General features: G+C 36.5%; 2 protein-coding genes across 8 annotated transcripts; one reads left to right on the top strand and one right to left on the bottom strand.

Moving 5' to 3' along the window:
• Positions 1 to 42: 42 nt before the first annotated feature.
• Asap (ArfGAP domain of ASAP) lies at positions 43 to 23,706 on the bottom strand. 5 transcript variants are annotated; one of them, XM_034333648.2, is made up of 18 exons: positions 22,951 to 23,706; positions 16,927 to 16,999; positions 16,440 to 16,585; positions 16,046 to 16,300; positions 15,793 to 15,878; positions 15,575 to 15,731; positions 15,226 to 15,490; positions 14,926 to 15,153; positions 14,575 to 14,797; positions 14,332 to 14,512; positions 13,977 to 14,252; positions 13,776 to 13,895; positions 13,486 to 13,699; positions 13,124 to 13,405; positions 12,835 to 13,001; positions 1,912 to 2,093; positions 1,413 to 1,674; positions 43 to 872 (listed from the first exon to the last, which is right to left on the bottom strand). In XM_034333648.2, the coding sequence occupies exons 1-18, from the start codon at positions 23,074 to 23,076 to the stop codon at positions 783 to 785; spliced, it is 3,333 nt and encodes a 1,110-aa protein (XP_034189539.2). In that variant the 5' UTR covers positions 23,077 to 23,706; the 3' UTR covers positions 43 to 782. The 5 variants fall into 5 exon arrangements, with proteins under 5 accessions (XP_034189539.2, XP_034189542.2, XP_076547425.1 ...); XM_034333651.2 differs by having other exon boundaries at positions 13,313 to 13,405; XM_076691310.1 differs by lacking the exons at positions 43 to 872; positions 1,413 to 1,674; positions 1,912 to 2,093 and adding exons at positions 5,471 to 5,610; positions 10,257 to 10,478; positions 11,983 to 12,051.
• LOC117608487 (uncharacterized) lies at positions 3,013 to 5,580 on the top strand. Of its 3 annotated transcripts, XM_034333701.2 has the most exons (12): positions 3,013 to 3,132; positions 3,200 to 3,251; positions 3,308 to 3,364; positions 3,426 to 3,470; positions 3,539 to 3,688; positions 3,786 to 3,975; positions 4,044 to 4,198; positions 4,269 to 4,550; positions 4,673 to 4,862; positions 5,005 to 5,239; positions 5,322 to 5,367; positions 5,458 to 5,580. In XM_034333701.2, exons 1-12 carry the CDS (start codon positions 3,110 to 3,112, stop codon positions 5,488 to 5,490), a joined length of 1,458 nt encoding a protein of 485 aa, XP_034189592.2. In that variant the 5' UTR covers positions 3,013 to 3,109; the 3' UTR covers positions 5,491 to 5,580. The 3 variants fall into 3 exon arrangements, with proteins under 3 accessions (XP_034189592.2, XP_034189591.2, XP_076547561.1); XM_034333700.2 differs by lacking the exon at positions 3,013 to 3,132 and having other exon boundaries at positions 3,171 to 3,251; XM_076691446.1 differs by lacking the exons at positions 3,013 to 3,132; positions 5,322 to 5,367; positions 5,458 to 5,580 and having other exon boundaries at positions 3,171 to 3,251; positions 5,005 to 5,273.

Here is a 23,706-nt window from a genome sequence, read left to right as displayed (position 1 = left end):
TAATATTTAATATTTAAAAGTTGTATTATTTGTTATTTGAAATTATCTTTTATGTTAATATAATCAGAAATAAGTCTGATTTGATCGCCAGTGTACTATTACATTCATAATGAATAACAAGTATTTCAAATATATCAGCTTCGAGGCATCGATTTATATTTCTACGATATATTTATTTAAGGCTTAAGCTTTGAAGCTTTATTTGAACGACACTTGACGAAGAGAGATCCTATGATTTCTCGAAACATCAACAAATATTGGGTGCCATGCTAAGTCAGTTTATACATTATTTATAATAAACATACATAACGTTTAAGTTTTTAATAATTTAGAAATCCAATCTGCTGAGAAGCAATAAAAAGTTAACAAGTACATGTAGAGTAATATCAATATAAGTAACTTTTTAAATAATTCATTCTTTTATCCTGGGTCACGATCGACCCAAGGTCCACCGTTTGAGGGTTAAGAACAAGTGTAGGGGGAGAAATCACCCGTTTGATTTTTAGACAGCAATTAGTATCAATAAAGTATCGATCACTGGTCACTTAGACTATTAATTAAAATTGTTGACTATTCTAAAATCTGTCACCCAAACATTGTTATTCCTAACCAGGAAAAAGAAGCGAATTCGCTATGTCATTTATTAGAAATATGTACATAATCAAATTGTGCATACAACATGGTAAAATAATCTTAATTCAACAACTTAATTATTTGATCTCAAACGTCCTATGTATCGAATATATAATTAACAGAGTAATCGTTTTTCATTTCCTTCGCATTTAAAATTTCTTATCGTAATTATCTCGTCGATCAACTTGTTGGCTTAAGGGTTGTTGTAGTTTCTGAGCAGCTGCGCGTGCATCCGCTTCCTGAAACACGAGGACAATTAAAAATTATAACAAATTTATTAGAGATTAAGATAATAAAAATAAAAATATTCAGTAACTCGGGCAAATTATTACACAATTAACACCTCTTATTTTACCATAATAAAATAAAAAAATGTATATTCAAATACTTTCGTACATCAATGTATACGTAGGCGTAGATTTAAAAAGTAGGAATTAAACACTCGAACGCGAAGAAAAGAAAGAGTTGCGTAGGCGAGAAAAAGTGACAGGAGAAAGGAAGAATCAGAAAGTTAAAAAAAAAAGTAGTGTGGGATGTACACTCTGGTACAGAAGTCATAGGGCACCATAGGCTACACTTTATCTTTAAAAAATCATAACTGTGTTAATATTACAATTACAAATTCTAAACTTTAATTTAAAAAAATTAGTACAAATGAATATATAGAATTATCAAAGTTATAAAAAATTTCAAGAATAAAAATTTCAAATGGTTAATTAGTAGCGTTGATTTGGACTGAAGCTGATAGCAGTAAGTTTTACGAGTTAGATGGTTTGTACCTCTTGCTGACGAATACCAGCATAGATGAGGTCGAGGCCTTTCTGGATCTCTTCACTGACTGGCGGTGGCGTGGGAATGTGATCACCGGTCGCGTGAAAGCCAGTTTCATCGGCCGTATAATGAATGGTGATCAGTGTACCCTCAGGACTCGTGTAAGAGAAGCTTCCTTGTTGAACTAGAGCTTCATCTTGATTCTCTCCTTCGCCTACTTTCTTGATGTAACCGCTCTCCTCAGCGATTATATTGTTTCCCGTTTCGTAACTATGAAACAACGTTATTTGTCAAATTCCTTTACAATAAAAATTCTGCATACCACTCATGTAAATTTGACAATGATGCAATAAATATTTCCACTGTCCTAAATTCAATTTTATTCCTCGAACGTTTCTAAACGCCTTATGGTGTTGCACAATCTATTCATTCATGAAGCATCAAAGCCATGCAATTATGCAACGCATCGGTTGCAACATTTTTCGAATACAGAAATATAATTGTTACCTTGTTTTATAGGTGCCGTCGTGTTCTTGCTGTTTGTTCCAATGTAAGATTGGAATAGGTGTGGTGATAGATGATGCTTTCCTGTCATCGACTGGAGGATTTTGTCTCTCATCGTGGTAATTGTTACCACTGCGATAATTTGAATCCTGTGCTATCGCTAGTCCTACCAGTGTGATCAATACCTGATGCAATAAAATTTTATTTCATTAATTTTACACACTTTCTATCATTAGATAATTCTATTACAAAATTTTATTATTTTTATACTATTCTATTATAAAATACAGATGGTTTGTTAAAATGAATTTTAAATAGGGATGAGTCTTATTATACACAGCATTTACCGACCTAACGTTAGGAAGATCAGTGAAAGTAAGATGCCAATGCGGGTCATTTAACTCTTGACCTATGAAGAGTCTGTAGACGCGTTTACTACTTTACAGATGATTCTATTCAAGAATTTATTACAACGAATAAAAGTAAAATTAATAATATTTCTTTAAAAAAATTAGAGGAACACTGATTAGTTGAGCTCCCTATTTAAAAATAATTTATTATCACTTATATCTTCAAGATGAATACCGAAGTGACTCTGGTTTAATAGAAATATTAATAAAGTAATAATGATTATATAGGAGAATCCATATTTCTAGGATAAAATAATAATTTTTCTTTATTAATGTGTATTAGTATTGTTTATACTAAGAATTGTTTGATTTTATATAAATAATTACTCACGATAGCTCTCATTTCTCTAGGAACACTTTTAAAATCGTTATGAAGATGGCAATTGAATTCGATCGTTTGTGACCTCAAGGAAGTAAAGGATTCTCCTTTTATACTCTCACCTCATCCCCACTTGAAGAAGTGATGGATCTCGAAAGATACATCGCCCAGTTTATAACAATGCTCCTTATAAATACGGCATTTGATGTACATATATGGAACAATTCAACGTTCTTACAAATATTTATTTATTTGCACATCCAATATAAAAAATGAGTCAATGAAATAAATTTTTTAATGAAAAAACTGTACCAATTTTCTATATCAAGTTACAACTTTTCAAAAATCGACAATTCGACACTACCTTCTTTGTTTTTACTTTGACAGTATATTTATTATTTTTTTATTAATGAGGTTAAATAAAATTTTATTTCTTTGATCCTGTAATAAGTCTTCGTTATTTATTGGCATCATGCAAATTTGTTCACCTCGTCCGTAAGTAACTGTATCATATACTAATTAATTTGTTACAAATGATGGAAGTTAATAATGTTCCATATAGGTCATCATGCAACCAACAACCAAAAATTCTCGATGAAAGGTGGAGAATTAAAGTAAGTTAAAATAAGATTTTTAATCCTAATAAAAATATTAATTATGTGTTTTCCAGAAACGTCACGATGAAAATTGCAGTTGTTGCTGTTGTATCCCTTCACCCATATGCTACGTAAATATAAAATTGTTTGATAGTTTGATTGCTATATTTTAGATTATTTATTTTCTTTCAGAAATATGTACAGCCGGAAGTACCAAAGTCCTGCGCTCCAATACGCGTGAGTTTAAACAGTTAAAATTACAATCTTCATTTATGCTTCAGCATTCTTCATCAAAATTATTTTAGCGTTATTGGAAATCAACGATACCGATGGACGATAATACTACCTACCAGCTTTCCTATTGGGAAAATCCGAGCTCAAAAGTAGAACCTATTCTTCCAAGAGATTGTTTGGTCACCGGAAGTAGCGAAATGTCTGACCAAACAACGTACAATGTAAAGCAACTATAGAATTTCTTAATTATTAATATAATTTGTATTCCTCGACTCACTGACGCCACGTTTGCATTAATTTCTTTATTATATAATATAGACCAGTTATATGGATTATTTATGCGTAAAACCTGTATCGAGTATTACACCATGTGAAAAACAATTGCTCGGCAGAGGTCCAATGCAAGATGTTACCACTCAGAAACACGATTACACGTGGAAGAGCATAGAAACAACGCCAGCCTATAAAGCAAGGAACAATATATACTGCAATCCGGCACCATTACTTGGTAAAAATAAAGAGAAAATTCCAAGTGATAACGTCTTAATATAACAAGGATACTAATTCTGTTTTCAGATGACACAACGTACAAACTTAGCTACTACGAATCCTGTTGCAACTCACCTCCTGAATCTTTTGCGCCTGTACGAAGATACGTCAAGTCAGACATTCCATTCGAAGACAATACTACCTATAGGCTCAGTTACTGGCCAAATATGAATCCAATGAAAGTAAGTATAACGCTAAAGTGAATGAAAAATACTATGATATAATTTCAAAAAAATAATATCGAACCTTTAGGAAAAATCATGGAGCAAGAAACAAGAATATACACCACCTACCTATCCAATCGACGGTTGTACGACTTATAAATTAAGTTACTACCCCAACTGCCAGGAAAGGCCATCGCCAATTCTCCCTCGGTTAACCGAGAATATTTTAAACGCACAGTGTTGTAACGATAAGAACACAATCTATCGTCTTAGCTACTTTGGTTGCGAAGATGGCAGACGAGACCCGATAGTACCGTCTGGCAACATTACCTTCTCTACTTGTCCGCCTGCTTATGACACCGTTCATCGAGTAAGAAAATAGATACTGGGTTAATTGTGATCCAAACTTATCCTGCGTTAGAAAAATAATATTTAAAAAAAAAAAAAATGAAATCGGATAGAGGATAAAATAAAAAATGATATACATTTCAGATGAGCTTCGTAGGTAATTGGAATGTAAAACCAGTGGAACCAATCACACCTTGTAGCAAACAAATGTTAGGTAGAGGACAAATACAGGATGTGACTACACAAAAGCACGATTTCACGTGGAAGCAGATCCAAATGGAACCAGGTTCTCGTCCTAAGGATAACTTAGTTCCCCCATGTGGACCTATTGAGTGTATGTACTGATAAATTTTATGTAGAATAATATTAATCATGACAGTAATTAATAATATAGATTGGAATGTTGAAACATGAAAAATGGCATACCAATTTCAAGCTCCTATCATCTAACATTGATCTTGTATTGATTTATACAGGTTGCACTACTCATAGAATGTCCTATTTACCAAGTGATTGTGAATCACTGAGGCCTATTCAGTCCTATGCACCTATACGTGTGTATAAACCATCAGACATTCCAATGAATGGAGAAACTGTAATGCACTTGAGTTACCAGCCAGTAGAAACAGGTCCAGTGCAGAGGATACGTGACAAAAATGATTACCATCCTCCTGATTTTCCAATTGATGGCCATACTACATATAATACAAGGTTTCAATCTATTTTCATCAGTTTATTTCAGTAAAAAGAAAGAATTTTTATTAATATAAATTCTAATCCAACTTTTCTTCAGTTACATTCCACCTGGTACACTGGAACCTTGTTGTGTGGAAACAAAGGTAAATCTGTAAATATATTAACATAATCATAGACAATTGTAAATCAGTATTTACTTTTCATTAGGTTTATACAAATTTATTATTTTTCAGCCCTGTCTACCTTCGACCCAATGCTGTTGTTAAAACAAGGAACATTACATAGCTGACATGACAAATTGTACTGTGATTATTTGGAAAAATATATCTTTTCATCCACCATCCTTCATTTTCAAAAAAATCCTTACATCTATGTTGACTTCCAGCCTAGAAAAAGAAAAACGATGAACCTGAAAGTCATAATGAATGACATGTATTCTTATAGTTCTCTAAATGATATTTATTTCCAATACATTTTAGAGTCTGTGAACCGTCCAGAGGACAATTCTGCAGCGAGTCAGTCGCTGAGGATACAGTAAACGTTTAGTACATTACCGTTCGTATAATATCAATATTTAGACCTGCTTCTATGTCGTCGAACGATCGCATTTAAACATTTTCTCACATAATCATGTGCTAGTTAAAATGCCAGAGGTACAAGAAATTTCTTTTGTCATAGTCTAAGAAAAAAGAAAAAGACATTTTAATCTTTCTTCACATATCTACGCGCGTTTCCCATTTTTTTTTTATTTTGCACCTAGCACAAGTCACTACGGAATAGTAATAAATACTTATCATCTACTTAACGCTTTTTTTTTTTTCTTTAAATGCATACTGTATATGTATAGTAAGTTCAGAGGACAGGACGCGCAATTGTGACCCCTGTTCTTCGCTAAGAATCTTCGTATGCTTAAAGTATAGTCGCGGCAGAAATATAGCGTTTCGACGTTAGAAAAAAAACACGTGTACAATTTGGAGAACGGTGATACTTCTGCGGCGACTATACAGTATTTCTTTTTCAAAATTTTTGAATAATAATTTTTATCACAGAAAAAGTGAAGAAAAGAATTTATTAAAAAATCGTAACTTGAATAGGAGATTAAATTCGCAGACTCGCTTTCATATCACTTCCTTTTTTTTTGGTATCAAAATAATATTTCTGAGCTCGATACGAGCCCCATTAAAAAATTATCACAATTATTCATCAAATATCAGAGACAGATACAATAATCATATCACTGTAATTTTTTTGCTAGTAGTACAACTGAATAAGGATCATTGAAAATTTTATTGTCGTTTATCTATTACCCTCGTTTATACTACTGTATATCACAAATGGAAAATGAAAGATTTTTGTTTTCTCGTTTTTGGCAGATAGCTATGATCCCTAAATATAGGAAATTTATAAAGTCTCCAAATATTTCTTGGTAAAATATATACATTTATCCAAAGAAATATTAGCAGTTATTAATTACATTTAAAGGTACATTTAATTTTAATGTACACTTCTGAAGTTTATCTTTACCATTTTTTGAACAAATATCTTGATAAATTTTAACCCCCTCGTTGCGTTTCGACGGAAAATCGTTCACTCTGAAATTTTATAAATAATTTATTATTAATATTTAAGAGCGTATATATACGCGATTCGTAGCGAGAGGGTTGTAGGGTATAGCAGGATAAGATGGTCAAAAGTGTCCTTGAGCCGATTTTATTTTACACCAAGTTTCAACCCTCCCGGTTGAGATATAGGGTTGAAACTTGGTGTATAACGTTTTTTTTTCATAAGCTATTAAATGGTGCATTGCTGAATAAAATCGGCTCAAGGGCACTTTTGACCATCTTATCCTGCTATACCCTTTGTGAAATGATTCCACGCGAACGAACAGGAGTCACCTCGCGGCAATCGATGTCAATCATTTCTTCCTTTTTTTTTTTTTAAATATATCCGTATAATACACATACTTAAGATTGTACGTTATCGTATGCTTAACAGTATAAACATTGATTCCTCTCTCACGGTCACGCTCATTTACTCTATACACATATGTACACTGACCAACGATGAGATCCTATGTTTTCATTCGGCACAAACGCAGGATTACCGGTTGTACCGAAGACCGCAGGGGATCAACCAAAACAAAGAGTGAAAGGCAGCTTAACGCTAGATGGATTAGAATATTTAGATTGTTTTTCCCTCTTATTCTTCACCGCTGTTCTTTTATATATATATTACAGATTGGCATTACACAGCGACGAGACTATTATTCGACAAAGTTTTACCGAACCACCTTCTACTTTTAACACGTTAAAGATTGCAGTGAAAATGGACACTTTATTTTTAAACAGCTAACTTTTGAAATTTCTGATTTCAAGCCTTCACTTTACCAACTGTCATTCCAAATAATATTTTTCTTGCAATTATTCCAGTGTATCTAATTTAACTCCATCACAGCATTCAACGCGTTAACAAGAGACAAATAATATAGATGGCGTCCTAAGCACAATTCGGTATGAAAAAGTGTAACAAAATGACCGGTTAATTTACAATCACTTAGACAAATTATAATTGAAAATGTAAATTGAGCTTCGTCCTTTTCGCTGGTAAAAACGCCTCTTTGGTCTTGTGTATACAAGTAATAAAAATAATAAAATAAATTTCAATTCGCTTCCGGCACATAAATCTCGTTTAGTAGCAACACACGTACTCTATACTCGGTCCTTTTTATATTCTTTTCTTTGTTAAGTATACATATATATACTTAATGACTAATAAATTTCTAACTTTATATTTCTATTTCACAATACGTATATTATTCGTTCAAAGAGATAATACCTGTTTTGCACAGCTCGGGGAGGCCCTCTATTCCTAACTTCGTCACACTAGGGGGGAAGGTTCTTTACTTCTAATTTCGCAGCATTTCGCGTAAAGGTCTTCTACTCCTAACTTCGTGGAACTTTGCAGGGATTTTCTCTATTTCTAACTTCTTGACACTTCGTGCTCATGTCCACGATGGACCAAGGTGTATGAATAATATTCAATAAATACAGAAAACACGTGATTGCTTCGAGGGTCGACGAATATACTGACGATGAATAAGACTACTGCGCGCGGTTGCTCACTGCCAGAATGCGCATGCGCGTTCATTAGAATTAATGTGCGCAGGTCCGAATGACAATTCGTCGACAAGTATGATCTCTCATTGAACGAATAATACATGAATTTATATGTACATATATAAAAGATATCTCATGTGAAAGATATGCACTATGAAAATTTCATCAATATTATTCCTAATGATTCAATCATAAAAGAATTTAATGGCAGATTTTCAATTTGTTAATATCTTCGATCTTCGTCCCTGAAGAGTTGACAGTTTTCATAGTGTATATCTTTGAGACAACCTATATATGTACTTGTATATACATGTACATATATATATATGTATACAATTATTATATACATACTAACAAATAATATGGCATTACAAAAATGTACATACGCTCGTAACGACGGTGATTCTTAGAAGTCGATTACGCTAATAATACTATGGGTGTCATGCAATATTTAATGTCTCAATCGTATATCCTAACAAGGACCATTTTTATTTTTCATTAGATTATTGTATATCAAATGATAGATTTCGAAATATAGAAAGTCTGACAAGTTTAAATCATGTCAGATTTTCTATACATCAAAATTCACGATGAAATATGCAACAATCCAATAGCATCCTTTAGATCAGGCATACACGGTAAGTAGTAAAATGGGCGCCGTGCGCCCATTAGGGCAATTTCGTGTGCACCCCTGCTTTATCTTATCACAAGAGTTCCTATGATTTTTCGTTTCTTTCTCTTGAAACTGGCGAGAAATATGTATAGAGTATAATCAGCGTTGGCAGTACGGAAAAGAAATGTGCGCCAGATTACTTTTAAGGACATGCGACGAATTAGAGACTGAATTATTATTCTTCTTTCTTTGCGCTCTCACGCATATACACAACATATATATTGTATATATAACACACAATCATTCATACTTTTGTGATTTTATCTTTTTTCCTGTATCCTCGAAATTGTGCATATATAATTCGATTAACTTATTCTATGTAGTAGAATTGATACACTCTAGCAGCAAGATAAACCAGTATCCGCTGTAACTCGTTACAAACGAATTACCGTGATATTCACGATGGACAATATACTTTAATAATTAACACTTTGATCATGGTTGTCAACGTGTTAAATAGAATTATATCAAAGCCGTTTATTTTTTCAGACTCGACAAGATTTCTTTGGATATTATTTCTCTAATATAATAAACGTTTTCCTTCCAGAAACTGAAGTGCTCAATGTTTGTCGATTCGTATAGGTTACGATCGACCCAGTCGTCATACGTGACAGCAATTGTCAAAGTGTTAATCACCTGTTCGACTACGAGAAAGCACGTGTTTGACCAACAGTATTCATAGCTTTTAGCGTAGAGAAATTAGTTAGTTTAAATCTGATCCGTAATGCTAATTTAATTTATATTGAAATATATCTTATATCACATTTATTGTTTAGCATCGGCCTTGAAACCGAGACTCGCCCCGAGTCTTCGATTTCCTCTTGTCTGGATCAATTTACATGAAATCATTAACTTCTCTTTCCTCTAGCACTCTGAACAACGTATTCAAAGAATTTTCAGATTTTCCAAATACAAAAGGCAATTTGTAAGCTTCTAATAATCTGCTTAAAATTTTGTTTGGACGATCCAAAAAATTGATTTGCTTTCATTTTAGAGCAAAAAAATGATAGGTAGAAAAATTCATAACCTATGAACGCGTGCCAAAAGGATGAAGATACATTTATGATTAACATCAACGTCTGCCCAATGTAAACGTTGAGGTTAAACATGAATGGACCCCAATTATTTCCTCGAAATTTCTTTCTTAATCCTTTGTTTTTCTTATCCAAGACTTCCTACCAAGGCTAGCGACACTCGCGGTGCTGGCAGTACTGAAGACACTTGCCAATGAGTTCAAACTTACCGAATGTTAATCTTGTAACATGTGAACGAAACTGATCGGGAACATTCCTCTTCGCTCCGGTGCCCTTTCAAGGGCACCCTCCATCCAATTGTCATCGTCGGTTTGCTCGTTCGTAACGATGATTACCTCGCCTTCGCGAAAGGACAATTCATCCTCGTTGTCTGCCTCGCAATCGTACAACGCTCTACAACGTCGTAGACCGGTTAACGTTGAAGAGGTTGGCTAAAAAAAGATAAGCAATCGGGGGGAACCAAGGTTAGAAACTAGGAGCAAAGTGAACAACGTCCATTCTTTGTCCTCCATGGTCGAAGCAAGCACTCTTTTTTACTAATTATATCATAAGAACATTTAATCGCGAGCTGAAGAATGCCTCCTTCATCGAGGTCAGCTCGATATTGGAAATTCTAGAGAGAAATATAGAAAAAGAAAGTAGAGTCTTTTCTCGAAGACCGTATGTATGCAGACCGTGCACGATTAACTGAGTAGATTCATTTTCTTTTTGGTTTTGTTTTACTGTAATTAGTGTGTCATGCATGAGGCAAATGGAGTTTCAAGAATTACTGTTTCTAGCGATTTTAAAGGGAGAACATTATTGCTATTTGGAAATGAGAAATAACTATAAATATACTCGTCTATGGTACATATATACAGGGTGTTTATAGAGCCATATTTTTTTGTATTAGGCGCGTATTTATTTTGCACAGTGGCGCCATCTGATTTTGACTACAAGCTCATATATTTCTTGCGCTCCCTATCGGAGACATTGAAAAAACTCATTTTGAGCACCTGTCGGTAGATGGCGCCACTTATTTATGGCTGTTTTTTAACTCTTTTTTTAAACATTGAATGAGGTTTCAACAATAAAAATAACTTTGTGTCAATGGGTTATTCTCAGAAAATAAAATAACATGTTTAGTTCACTTTGGTATCTATTATACATAAAGTTAAAACTAGAATTTCCAATGATACACATTAATTTCATGCCTGCAATATCCAATTTTAAGGATTAAACATAGAAAATAGAAGACAGCTAATTATTGATATAAAAATCAAGACATATTGTTTATTAAACGATTAAAAAGCACGTGAAGGACCACTAATACGAATTTTTGGAAAACTTTTGAAAGAAATTTTGTATTTCTAAGGCAGACAGCTGGAATCACAAATGACCTAGGTGTAGTTGTTCAAAGGGTTAATAACAACAAAACTATTATACAAAAAGAAAAAACACGAATTATAATTAATTATCCTGACGTGTTATAGAAATCCAGAAAGCGAATTAGTTTCGAACGAAACCAAACAAAAATAGAAATGTTACAACGAAGACGAAAATGTTGGTGATTAATTAAACAATAAGAAAGAAAACGTATTAATGTTCGTTAGAAATTATATACCCAAAGCATTGACATGGAAGAACGATGGTTGCGGACAGCACGACTGATCATGCAAAGATTTACTACACTTGAAAAGAAATGCCATGGAAACATCTATTAAATTTTTTCCCATTTTCATGTACAAAAATACTCGTCTATATTATTAAAATAAAAAAAAAAATTCAAAAATGCTATTATGTATTTCGCCAACCCAAGGTTTCCGGATCCACCCCTAGAACACTGCGTATATTTTAATGAAAAATCATTGTAAATAAAAATGGTTCGAGGTGTTACATTGTAAAGAAAAACATTTCAAGTGTAGTAAGTCGTAATGTGGGATGGCTGATGTTTACCAGATTCAGATTTGGGAGCAAAGATGAAGGCTCCTCGGCGTAGCTCTCTAGCCTGGACCGGTCCCTTCGCTGTACCAACAATGGTTAATGACAAAACCATAAAGCACTGTTTTTGAAATGCATGCAATGTCTAAGTGTTTTGAGTTTCTCTAATTTTTTTTCTGTCGAAAATATGATCCAATCAATAAAATTCCTATACAATTTAATATAAAATGTAGACACTGTTCTTTAAATTAATTACACTGATCAACTTTGTAATATTAATGTGCTACGATTCCAATTTCGACCCGGTTAGTTTCTGAAACGACATGAACGAATGATTTATGCAACATGGGAATATGAATGTGCAATATATCGTTACAAAGGTTGTAACGATGAAAGTATGATGATTCGTGATTTGATAAACACATAAAAAATACTAACAATAAATCACAAGTAACACGTTGTGATTAACATGATATATACAAAATACCAAAATCTAAACGAGAAATAGGTAAACACGAATCGACGAGAAACTATTTGTTAATTACTACGTGGGGATACAGTGATAGGATTAAAATCGTGTTAGTAAACATTTTCTGATAATTAGTATTCATGTTAAATGAACGATTGTTACTCGAAATGAATGTATATACATACACGTACGTGGCGTTTTATGGTGTTGTTAGAAAATCTACAGCACCGATGATTGATACGTGGCAAAGAAAGTTCCAAATATCAAAATCAAAAAAATATATAAAATCATTTTCTTTTGTCTCTTTATTAAATTTATTGTGCCCGTCACCGATGGCCAAAACAATTTTATAATTACTTCATCTGTCTATAAATATCCACCAAATTATTCCAACTTACCTTGCGTGGGGGTGGAATGGGATTACCCAAACCGTGATCCGAGCACATGGAACTTAAAGATTCGCTGCTACGCCCGTTACTCAGTCTGGACGAATTAATACCCGACGGGGCAGGTGGTGGTGGGTTCCTTGGTCTCTGTAGGGTTGAACTGTTCACCTTGTCCGTGCCTAACGAACAGAGAAAATTAGATAAATGATCTTAAATAGAAATTATTATCGGAAACGTTGAAAGAACCGGCTGGCAAGTTCGTAGAGAAGAAGAAGAAGTTTGTGTGAATTTTCAAACGCACCGTGTCCCGTTGAAGAATCTCCACTGGGCGATCTTTTATGATGTTGACTGTTTAATGTATTTAACGCATGTGGTAGAGTGTGTAAAGAATGCCCAGCTAAGATCGGTTCACTCGTTGTACGGCTATGCGTTGACGCTGCTAAGGACGCGGACGAAGGTAGTGTACCGTAATGAGAGGAGGATATACCACCTGTACTTCCGGCCGGTGGTGGTGGAGGTGCTACACGTTTCTTCAATGATCCGTGAATATTGACTGATATATCTGGCGCCATGGGTGCAGGTACTGGAACAGGAAATTCTTTTTAACATCACACCTTGTCCTCTCCCGCGTTGTATCTGAAATATTTACTATTAATATCTCACCAGCAACAGGTTTCCTTGATTGCGGAGGTGGCGGTGGAGGCATTTGCTGTCTATTCGTCGAGGAACTTGGCGAAGAACCACTTTGCAAGCTGTCGCAAGTGCTACTTCGACTTCGTAACGTCACTGGTGAATCCCCTGACCCAGGACCACCACCGCCACCCACGTATGACGGTGGTCTACTACGAGATTTTTTCTCCGGTGTTAAGCAACCATTCTAGAATAACAGAACAAAGTGTAAACTTTGATTTCGATAAAATAATATCCTTAATATTATTGTTGATTCAACATACCCTGTCCTCGATTATCGTTTCATCGTCGGAGAAGTCGGTCGAACCTTCATCGTGCGAAAGATTCCAATCGATGTTAACATTGTCGAACAATGTCTTTTGTCTTTGTAAAGCGTGACTTAACTAAGAATATATGAATTACAGGTTACGAATGGTATTATGATTTATTTATACAAAATATTAAAGTTAATAATGATACTTTACCAATTCTTTGCAGGTATGATGACCCATTTCCTGTGCAATGTCCAATGGTGTTTTATCTTGTTTATTCCTATGTGTCGGATCAGCACCGGCTCGCAGTAACAATTTCATCGCTTCAGCCCTGTCGTGCCTCGCACAAAGATGCAATGCTGTTTCACCGTCGATGGTAGTTCTATCTATACCACCTGTAGACATATTTTGCACCAGAAAATCGATTATGTGTAAACTATTTCCCATTTCTCGCAGAATGGCTAAATGTAATGCCGTTTCGCCCACGTCCTGCAAAGAAGCAATATAATCTTCATTATAATATTAATTTTAGACAAAACTCGTATCGATTATAAATACAAAATTTTACCGATGTTGGCAAAGGTGCTGCCAGATCCACATTTTCAGCAAAAACTTGCAAAAGTTGTTGGAGATCACGATTATTAACGGCATGCTCTAAATCAGAGAGGAGATCCCTTTCATCCGCGCAAGTGTTCATCACGTATCTTTTATCCACGTATTTCGCCCTTATAAAATCGTATCTTTCTTCCCTGCATTTTATAGAAAATAATGGTAACAAGCTGAAAATGAAAATATAAATATTTCCACTTACATCGTTGATGTCGGCGTTGGTTTGTGATTGTGATGCAACGTTGCTTCCATTACTTCGTTGAACGCCTGGTTAGTCATGTTTCTTGCAAGAAGTAGCTGGGCAGTGCCCACGTTGTCCAGTGTCAAAGATTGTATTCGGGATATGTGTACTCCCAAATCTCGATGGATCCCGCTGCATTCAATGCACACGATTATACCGAAATTCGTAGAAAGCCACGTGGCATCTGTAAAATAAAAATAAATACCTTTATTAACTAACCCGCGTCTAAAATTGAAAATCTTGATAAGGGGGCTATAGCTTTATACCAGCGAGAGTTGTTTTACCAGGAAGCCAGGAAGCTATAAAATTTACCGTTTTGCGAGGAGCAATCACAGCACTGATCATTTCCAGGTAACCTCATGACACATCGGATTACAGCCTGTTGGAGTTCGACTAAACTTGGATTTCCGCTTCCAGCCTCCGCCTTTCCGCTCGCGTCGAATGCTCGAAGCAACGCGCGTTCCTTACAATTAACCAAAACCGACATCCACGCTCGTTGATCCGCTTCGTCTTCTGCTTGAAAGTGATACGTTCTATTGTCTGCGAAGAAATAAATTTCAATTCATTCATCTCGTTCATTATCTATTATCCATGAATTATATTACCACTTACAGCTAATGAGATCAAAGCCCCGTTTGTCGTCCGGGACTAGCTTGATTTGACAGGTTAACAGATTCACCCTGGTAGGCGGTTTATTTTCATCCGCGTGACAGATGTCTAGATAACCTTCGGCTTGAACTGCACACCTCCGTTTCTGCCAGACTCTCCTCATTTTTCCTTCGCTTTTTTTTAACAGATGACCCGAACGAGTCACGCCGTGCTGTTTATCCCCTTGAAGCTGATGGAGCGAATAGCCTGCATTCGCGTTTACATTTAACTAAAAGGTACACAGTTTTCAATTTCCCTATGAACGTTCTTTTCTCCTTTAACAGGTAGTCACGAGTCGATTTCTTTTCATTACCTCTTTGTCGCAACCTGAGCTTCTCAGGAGATTTCTTAGCTCTGTTAAACGTCTTCTCTCTTCGTCTTGCGTTTGCCTAATCTTTTGTAACTTCACGCTGAGGTCAGCCACGTACGAACCAAAATGTTCGATAGTTTTTAGGCCGTCTTGAAAATAACTATGAACAATCGATGTGAATTTCAATTTCCATTTATCATCAATTTAACCGATAAACTTACTTGGTTTGCGCGTGATAATATTCGACTAGATGCTGAAGAAGTTCGATTCCTTTCTTCGTCTTGATTTCGTTCACTTTTATAAGATACTGTAAAAAAGAAACAAAATACATTTTATATAAATAAATCATGCGTTTGGTTGATTTGCATTTATCATAAAATGACGAACATCGAGGGGAAAGATGAAAAAAAAAAAATGGTAGAAAGATAAGTGTTGCGAGATCCAGATGTGTTTCTCTTTTTCGCAGAGCCTCACCTCGCACATTTGCAATTGAAACAATCTTCTCTCCTTTTCCATCTCGTCGGCGATCTCAGCAGGCGTAACTTCCGTCCGAATGAGGCCAGCCTCTTTCGCGTGTTGTTTCTTCTCCTTCTCGATTTTCGCGTATTTAGCCTCGTAATCCTTCCACGCCTTCTCAAACGGCCTCTTCAAGTCACCTTTCACACCTCTCAGGTCACCCTTCAGCACCGAGTCCAAAGGGAACATCACGATGTTGTTGATGTTCTGCATCTATTTGAAAATTGTGTTAATTAGAGAGAACGTTAATGAACGAAACGATTTTAATGAAAACAGTATTAATAAGAAATATTAATAAATATTAATAATATTAATAACAGGACCGATAATAATTTATATTATTCGTACACACCAAGGTCTTCATCAGAGCGCTCAGTTCCTTTGTGACGACCGCAAACTTCAAGAACGCCGCACCGATATCCGGTTCCTGTTCCTTCAAAGCAGCGTCCCCGAGCCTCTCTAGTGCCCTTCCAAGGTATACCTCATTATCCACATGGGCTATTGGGATAAAATAAATTAATTCAACTGGACAAATTAAAATATCCGATCACTCGATATCGCGGGCTGGAGAGGTAACGTTTAAAGACCATGGCACACGACTAATCAATTCATTATATAATTACTCTGATCCATCTTCAATATTTTTTATTTACAACTAATCAGCGTAATTTGCTATCTGTTTTTCACCTGAACTGTGAAAGCGGAGAAAACTTTTCCCGTTACATTCACGTGTGGAATACGTTACATCTGGCGTTAACGGAGTTTAAGAAAGTAAGAGGGAAAAATCTGAAAGTTTCATCGTCGATGAAAATAATATCTTTCATCTGTCGATGCCTCACCGTTTCCAGAATTGTGGATCGCTTTTATCGCTTTCTTCAGCTTCGTAAGCCCGTCCCTGTCGAAGTCCAAGGTCTGTAACAAAACAGGTGGAAATGAATTTTCCCCTCCGTCCTGATCGTTCATTAATTAGATTTGTATGTGTTACACGTTACGGAACGGTATGGACAGAAGTGAAAGGTTGACGAATACTTCCGCTTATGTGATACTCGAATAAAGTCGTTTCCGATTCACGTATATTACAACGCTTTGCGTTAAGAATAAATTAAGAATTTGATTTTTTAATATACAAAATATTTGTTATAACGATTATGAACGCAACCAGGGATCGATGAATATTTTTCAAAGGTCTGGGTCACGATTGAACGAACGGAACCGGAACCACCGTGGTAAACGAGGGTTCGCGCGAATGCAAACTTCCGGAAGGGACGATTGTCCGACAAACAATTATTGCTACATCAGCGTAACGTGCTTAACGACGCGTCGTGATGTATCTTGTCGCGATCACCTGGTTTGAAAAAGAAAAAACACTTCCTAACCACTTGGTTACGCGATACACGCGCCTAAGTTCCTTCCCATTGTCCGCTACCTTTATCTAGCCGTCTGATACTTATCAATGTATCTCCTGTCGGCGTTCAGCATTTACCGGCTGCGAGGAACGTTTAATTACCGGTCTACCCCTTTCTGAAAATGTTTATATTCAAAGTTTGCATACGCGTATCGTGAAGATGCATTAACGCCCGGGGTTGTTATTAATAGATGTTCTGAATGATTTAATCCGTTCTGGACCACCTGCGTACATTTACTCGTATCGATACATAGGGTGTTCCAGTATTGATGATACTGTGATGGGGGTGAAAATACGGTTAGAAAATGGAATTTTCTGCGTTAATAAAGTCGATATTAATTTATTATTAATTATAAATCTAGGACATATGATTCGTATCGAAATTCGTTCGATCATGATATAATTAAATGCTTGCGTACTTGGAGAAGATTCAAAGTTAATTTTTTCAAAAACAAAATTTCTGATGGAAAAATTTTATTTCCATATTTTCTCATGTAGAATCATCGATCATTGTAGTAGTTTATTTTTTTCCATTTGAAAATGAAATTTTCTGCATTAATAAAGTAAATATTAATTTATCATTAATTATAAACCTAGGACATATGATTTGTATCGAAATTCGTTCCATTACAATATAATCAAGTGCTTGCGTACTTGAAGAAGATTGAAAGTTAATTTCTTCAAAAACATAATTTCTGATGGAAAAATTTTATTTCCATATTTTCTCATGTAGAATCATCGATACAGGGACACCCAGTATAATTCTGCACCGGGAATGTCAGTCCAGGCTTGAACTTATCGATCATTGTAGCAGTTTATTTTTTCCCTGCAAACACTTCCAATCCGTTGAGTTAAAATGTAAAAAATCCCATTACTTCTCGATTAAATCGCGTTTAATTGTGTTTTTCTTGAAATGGAGTAGAGCTTAAGGCTGCACTCTGTGCAGAGATGCTCAGCTGAACGTTTGCAAATCGGTCCAGGTAAACGACTCGGATACGAACGACCTACCAAGGTCGTACGGGCAAGAGGAATTCCTTTCGTTCTTAGTAGTCTCACCTGGTCGTCAGGTGAGATAGAGAGAAACAGAGGGAGCTGGTTTAGCGGGGCTAAGGTGTGCGCTCTGGTCCCTCGGCGATTCTTCGGTGATTCATCTCCTTTTTTCGTGCCAGTGTTTGTTGCACACTCGACGTAAGTGTGTCGACTTAACCCTTTCCACGCTGGTAACAGGGTCATTCGAGACTCGGCCTTAAATCCATCTTTAAGGGCTCAGATCTGGTCATTTTGAAATTACTATTTTTTAAACGATTAAAAATTTTAAGAAACACTTCTGGTTCTTCTCAAACGAATCGTACCGTCGTCCCGTGGAGTCATTGACTTTCTGTCATTTTGTTCTCCCGTTTTATTCAACCGGTTCCATCGTACACAATAGAGACGTTCATCGATCGGAACACTTCTATTCTAACTTTCCATGGATATATGTACACCCTGCGTGACGTGTCCGTTTGGCAAACAGCAAGATACCAGACTGGCTAGGGAAAGTCTGTTGATTTAACTTTCTGTGTATCGACAACCTCGATCAGTCTCGGCTGAACAAATTTCATTATTGCCGATCGAACTGTGTTGTCTGTTATCAGCATCATTGGTGTTTCGTTCCGGTACGTCGCTTCGTTAACCCTTCCCACCCTGCGCCGATACCAAAAATCGTCGAGCCTTATCTTCTTCCGATTCATTCCGAAATTATATTACGAGCCTCTATTTCGTTGGGAACGTTTGGAAATTGTCATTTATCGGGAGTTAAACGTTAACGCGGCGAAATATCAGATAATACGAAACATCCTCGAGCAATAAACGCTGATAATGCAGGGTGCAGAATTTCCGTTCGACCGATCCGATTAAAACGCTGAAATGTTTCTCTTTCCTTGCAGTGAATTGAAATTCGTTGCGTTTCAACGAATTTTTGAAATCGTAACCAGCCTCTCCGTAAAGTTTCTCAAATATTCCTTGCGATTGAAAGTTAACGTTCTGGAAAAATACGAGGCAATCTCCCTACGGTTTAATCTCTCGCACGATCAGCGCTAATTAAAATTCAATATTAAAATTTCATTGACGAGCTGCAGAGGTGAATTTACAAGGAAACGCTCGAGAGAGTGTGTAATTAAAAGACTGTAAATAAAAATGAAACAATCCATAAATTAATGAGTTGAATTACACTAATTTCTTTTTTATCGTCAGCCAAAGCTGAATAAATATTCAATGTTTTGTTGAATCACATTACCCTAGCAAAGTATGATCTCATGTTTTCGCAATCTAACTATTAATACTACCTACGTTCAATTATATTTTTTAAACACTCTACTGTTAATGCAATCGAATGCCTCTTACGTATCATCGATATAAAGTGTCTTTAACCCTTTTCCAGATTCACCACCCTTTCATTCATAAAACCTACGTCTCTATTAAAAAGAAAAAATCTATCTAATTAAAGAAATCTAATAAAGAGTATAATAAAACATTTACACGAAGCGAACGTCGTATATATAGAATTAATGTAAATATAGAAGGGAGGAAGAACGTTTCAAGATGGTTGAACAATTATCAAAAAATGATCTGGAGCGTATTTAATGTATCGGTAACATGTAAATGACCGGTTACGCAAAATCCAATAATTATGACGATGGAAATTAGCTTATTCCTCCGCCGTCTTCCAGGGTGAGCGCACGCAATGCGTTTCCTTAATGTATTCTTCAGGGAACGACCCTAAGTATTAGGATGTCGGTAAAAGGCTATATTTTCCCTAGGGAAATTTTCAGATCTACTCGGGTTAACACCGCTTCACCCTGGTTCAGTCGAATCGCAACCTGTTACCGCGCTTCTGCCGGTTAATTCGCGCGTTATGAAAACTGGGAAAAAGATACCCGAGAGAAACGGAGACGGAAGAGGCGACTGTTCTTCCGCTGGTTCGACGCGGCATACGAGAATAGACCATGGTCCCGACGGTACGAAAATAACCCGGTACGTGAATTTTCGTCGTGCCTAGTGTCGTAAGTGAGGCTGCTAAAGCGAGAAAGTGGGTGACTTAGCAGCCCCGCTCAGGGTCAAGAGTAAACGAACACGATACTGGGTTAGGCGAATTCCGTGCGTGTAATTAACATTCGTCAGAGGTCCGTTTCAATTTGCCTCGACTCTGATCGTACTCTATCGAGCGGCTTCAACAGTCTCCGGAGTAAAATTTTCATTCCCGGTCGAATAATGAAATCATGCTCCATATTGTACACCGGCGAGCATCGGGTTCTCCCTAGGGAAAAAGATGACATAGGGGAAAGATATCGGTGAAACGTTTATACACTCATTTTTGGGATACTTTTAACTTGGAATTAATGTACCATAAGTATCATTTCATGATACTTTTATGTCATGAAATCTTGTTTGAATTTATATGCTTCGAAGTCGGTCGTTGTTTGCTATAATCTTTAATCAGTCCTTTTGTATTCAGAATATTTATGAAACGTTTATGTAGTCATTTTTGGGGAACCTGGAGCTTCAAACTAATATATCACAAGTGTTATTTTAACATACTTTTATGTCATCAAATCTTATCAGACTTTTCATGTTTCGTGAAAACGTTTCGTGTAATTTAAGGAAAGGACTCGTCTGTGTAAACGGGCTTAAAATCAAAGCGAACACCGTCGATTTTTAACCTACTTCGAAAAAGCAGGTTACTCAATTCGATCAGTTTTTTTTTTTTTTTTTTTCTTTTAAATGTATGTTCGTCGATTACTCCAAAATGGATGGACCAATCGGAACGAAACCTTTTGCATCTTGTAGAGTATGTCTCTCGGTTGGTCCCGTGAGAAAAACATTTTGCATTTTTTCATTACTAACGATTTTTTCTTAGCAAAACAAAACTTTTAGTAAATTCCCTGCACAAACTCCACTTCCGAGCGCGTGACACACTTTCCGCGCTAAGTTCCCTCTATCTGAACGTGTTACAAAATACGCCCACGATTCGATAATATGCAAAACGTTAACGCTGAAACGACAATGTTCAACCTTATCAATGTTTATTGATTATAATTTACTCTAAACACCGGCACTATAATCACGTGTGCGTTCAGTGTCCCAATTTACCTCATTACACAAAATTCGATTAACTAATTATTCTCGGCTCGTGAAATCATTGACAAACGCTAAAATGATAAAAAAATGTGAAAAATTAAATTAAAAGGTTAATAATATTTAAACCTTGTATAGATTATAAAATCAGCGAAATAAAAAATTAAATTCAAATTGTGGCTCTCTCCATGGTCCGCCGTCCGAGGGTTAAGTAAGAAATTATCTTATAGAGAATTGTAAAGGTTCATAAATTAATTTTACCTTTGTATTATTAACAAATTGGCAAATAACAATGAGAAATTTCGAAACAATTGATCAAATAAATTGCGATAACAATAGAAATGTCATAAGATAATTACTAAGGATCCATCTCTCTCCTCTTCGAACCAATCTTCTTTCTAGGGTTAATAACGCTTAACGGTAACAAAAAGACAAATATTAGGATATATTTAATATTAATATTTATATTTTTTATAATATCTGTGATTTTGTTCATCAAGGGGGTTAGGAACTTAATCCCCCCTATATAGGGATTACCCGAACTATACGCGTGTTCGATAACAAAAATTCGCGTAACTTCCGCCACCATGAAAATAGACCCTAAACCGACATATTTTTGCCGGTGCAATCAGCAAAGGTAACGATGGTCGTTAAATTGTGAAAGACTCGAGCAGTAACATTCTTTGCCTATAATTGCGTTCGCATAAAAAGAACCATTATTTACAGCTGCATAGAAGAATCCTTTTCGTTCAAACGAAACGTTTTGGTAGGATTACAACACTGACTGTCTTTATTATCTTGTTAATTAATCGGATTGAAAATCCCCGTAACGTGTGACGCGCAGAAAAGTCACACACGTAACCGTATTATTATAAAAACGTGCTCATAATACGTATTTTGATGACGGTAGAGTATATAAACAAGTATGAATGATCGAACGATACGCGATTGAGAATTCGCTTCGGACCAGTATTTTCCCCTAGCCTTACGGGGACAAAATGCAGCAGCAAAGCGTGTCAGCATACATTGCCCGAACTGGAAGTCGTAAATCGACCGTGCGCATATTTACGACATCGATACGTGGAAATTGAATGTGGATGCAGGCCAGAGCCACGGCAAAAGTGGCGTGGACTTTTAAAGACATCCACGGGGGAAAAACCGATGCACTGGGCATCTTGTATCAAATAAAAATCGTTACACCTATTAGATATTATGGTAAGACGTATCCATCGAGGCGATCGTGAAACGCCCACGCACGTAGAGCACGCGTTCGACCACCGATCAAAATCTTCAGTAAGGTTATACATGGAAACGCGCAAAGAGGATTTATTTTGTTTCTACTTACTTCTTCGAGGGATGTGATCGTTTGCCTGCATTGTGGCATCCGCGAGACGAAAGTAGACGTTGTAGGCGAATTGTAATCCTCTCTCGTCTCCTCGACGAACTCGCTCACGGCGATTAGGCCCGGCATTTTTTCTTTCTTTCCACCTATATTGCCCGGAATGATAGCGAACCCTCTAGCTCTTCTTTCTATTTTTTTCTTTTTCGCCCCGAAAATCGGCACCTGGTGCCGTTCCACTCACTCCACTTTGACACTACTCACTTCACCGTTTCTCTCGTGCGCACCATAAATTCCGCGGGAGGACTGTCACCTTCTGTCTCCTCCCAATGCCGTTTCCCGTGACGCACGGTAAACGTCGTCCCGGTACGACGAACGGACCCAGAGAAGAGCGGCGGGAGAAGAGAAGGCCGCAACCAGGAAGAAGAGGAGGGTAGGAGGGGGGCGGGGGTTTGGTGAGAGGAAGAGAGAGAGAGAATGAAACTTTGAGCACACGGTCTGTCTTCTCTACCAGCGAGAGACACTTGCGCGACACGATTATTTCCTTAACATTTTGATCGCTTGAAGTTTCCCGCAATGACCGCGAGGAAACATATTCCGTTTCTTTCGCCTGTTCGCGCGGCTCACGATGCATACACACTTTCACGCGCGTACGCGACTGCGTCCCAGAGAAAACTTCCTTTGCACCTACTTGCTACTCGATCTAAAATCAACCTGATCGCCCCGAAACGTTATCCTCTACGGTCAAAGTTTCACTGAGGC

This window comes from Osmia lignaria, chromosome 2 (genome assembly GCF_051020975.1).
Source record: "Osmia lignaria lignaria isolate PbOS001 chromosome 2, iyOsmLign1, whole genome shotgun sequence".
Classification (NCBI taxonomy): domain Eukaryota; kingdom Metazoa; phylum Arthropoda; class Insecta; order Hymenoptera; family Megachilidae; genus Osmia; species Osmia lignaria.
This window is presented reverse-complemented; position numbering and strand designations above follow the sequence as displayed.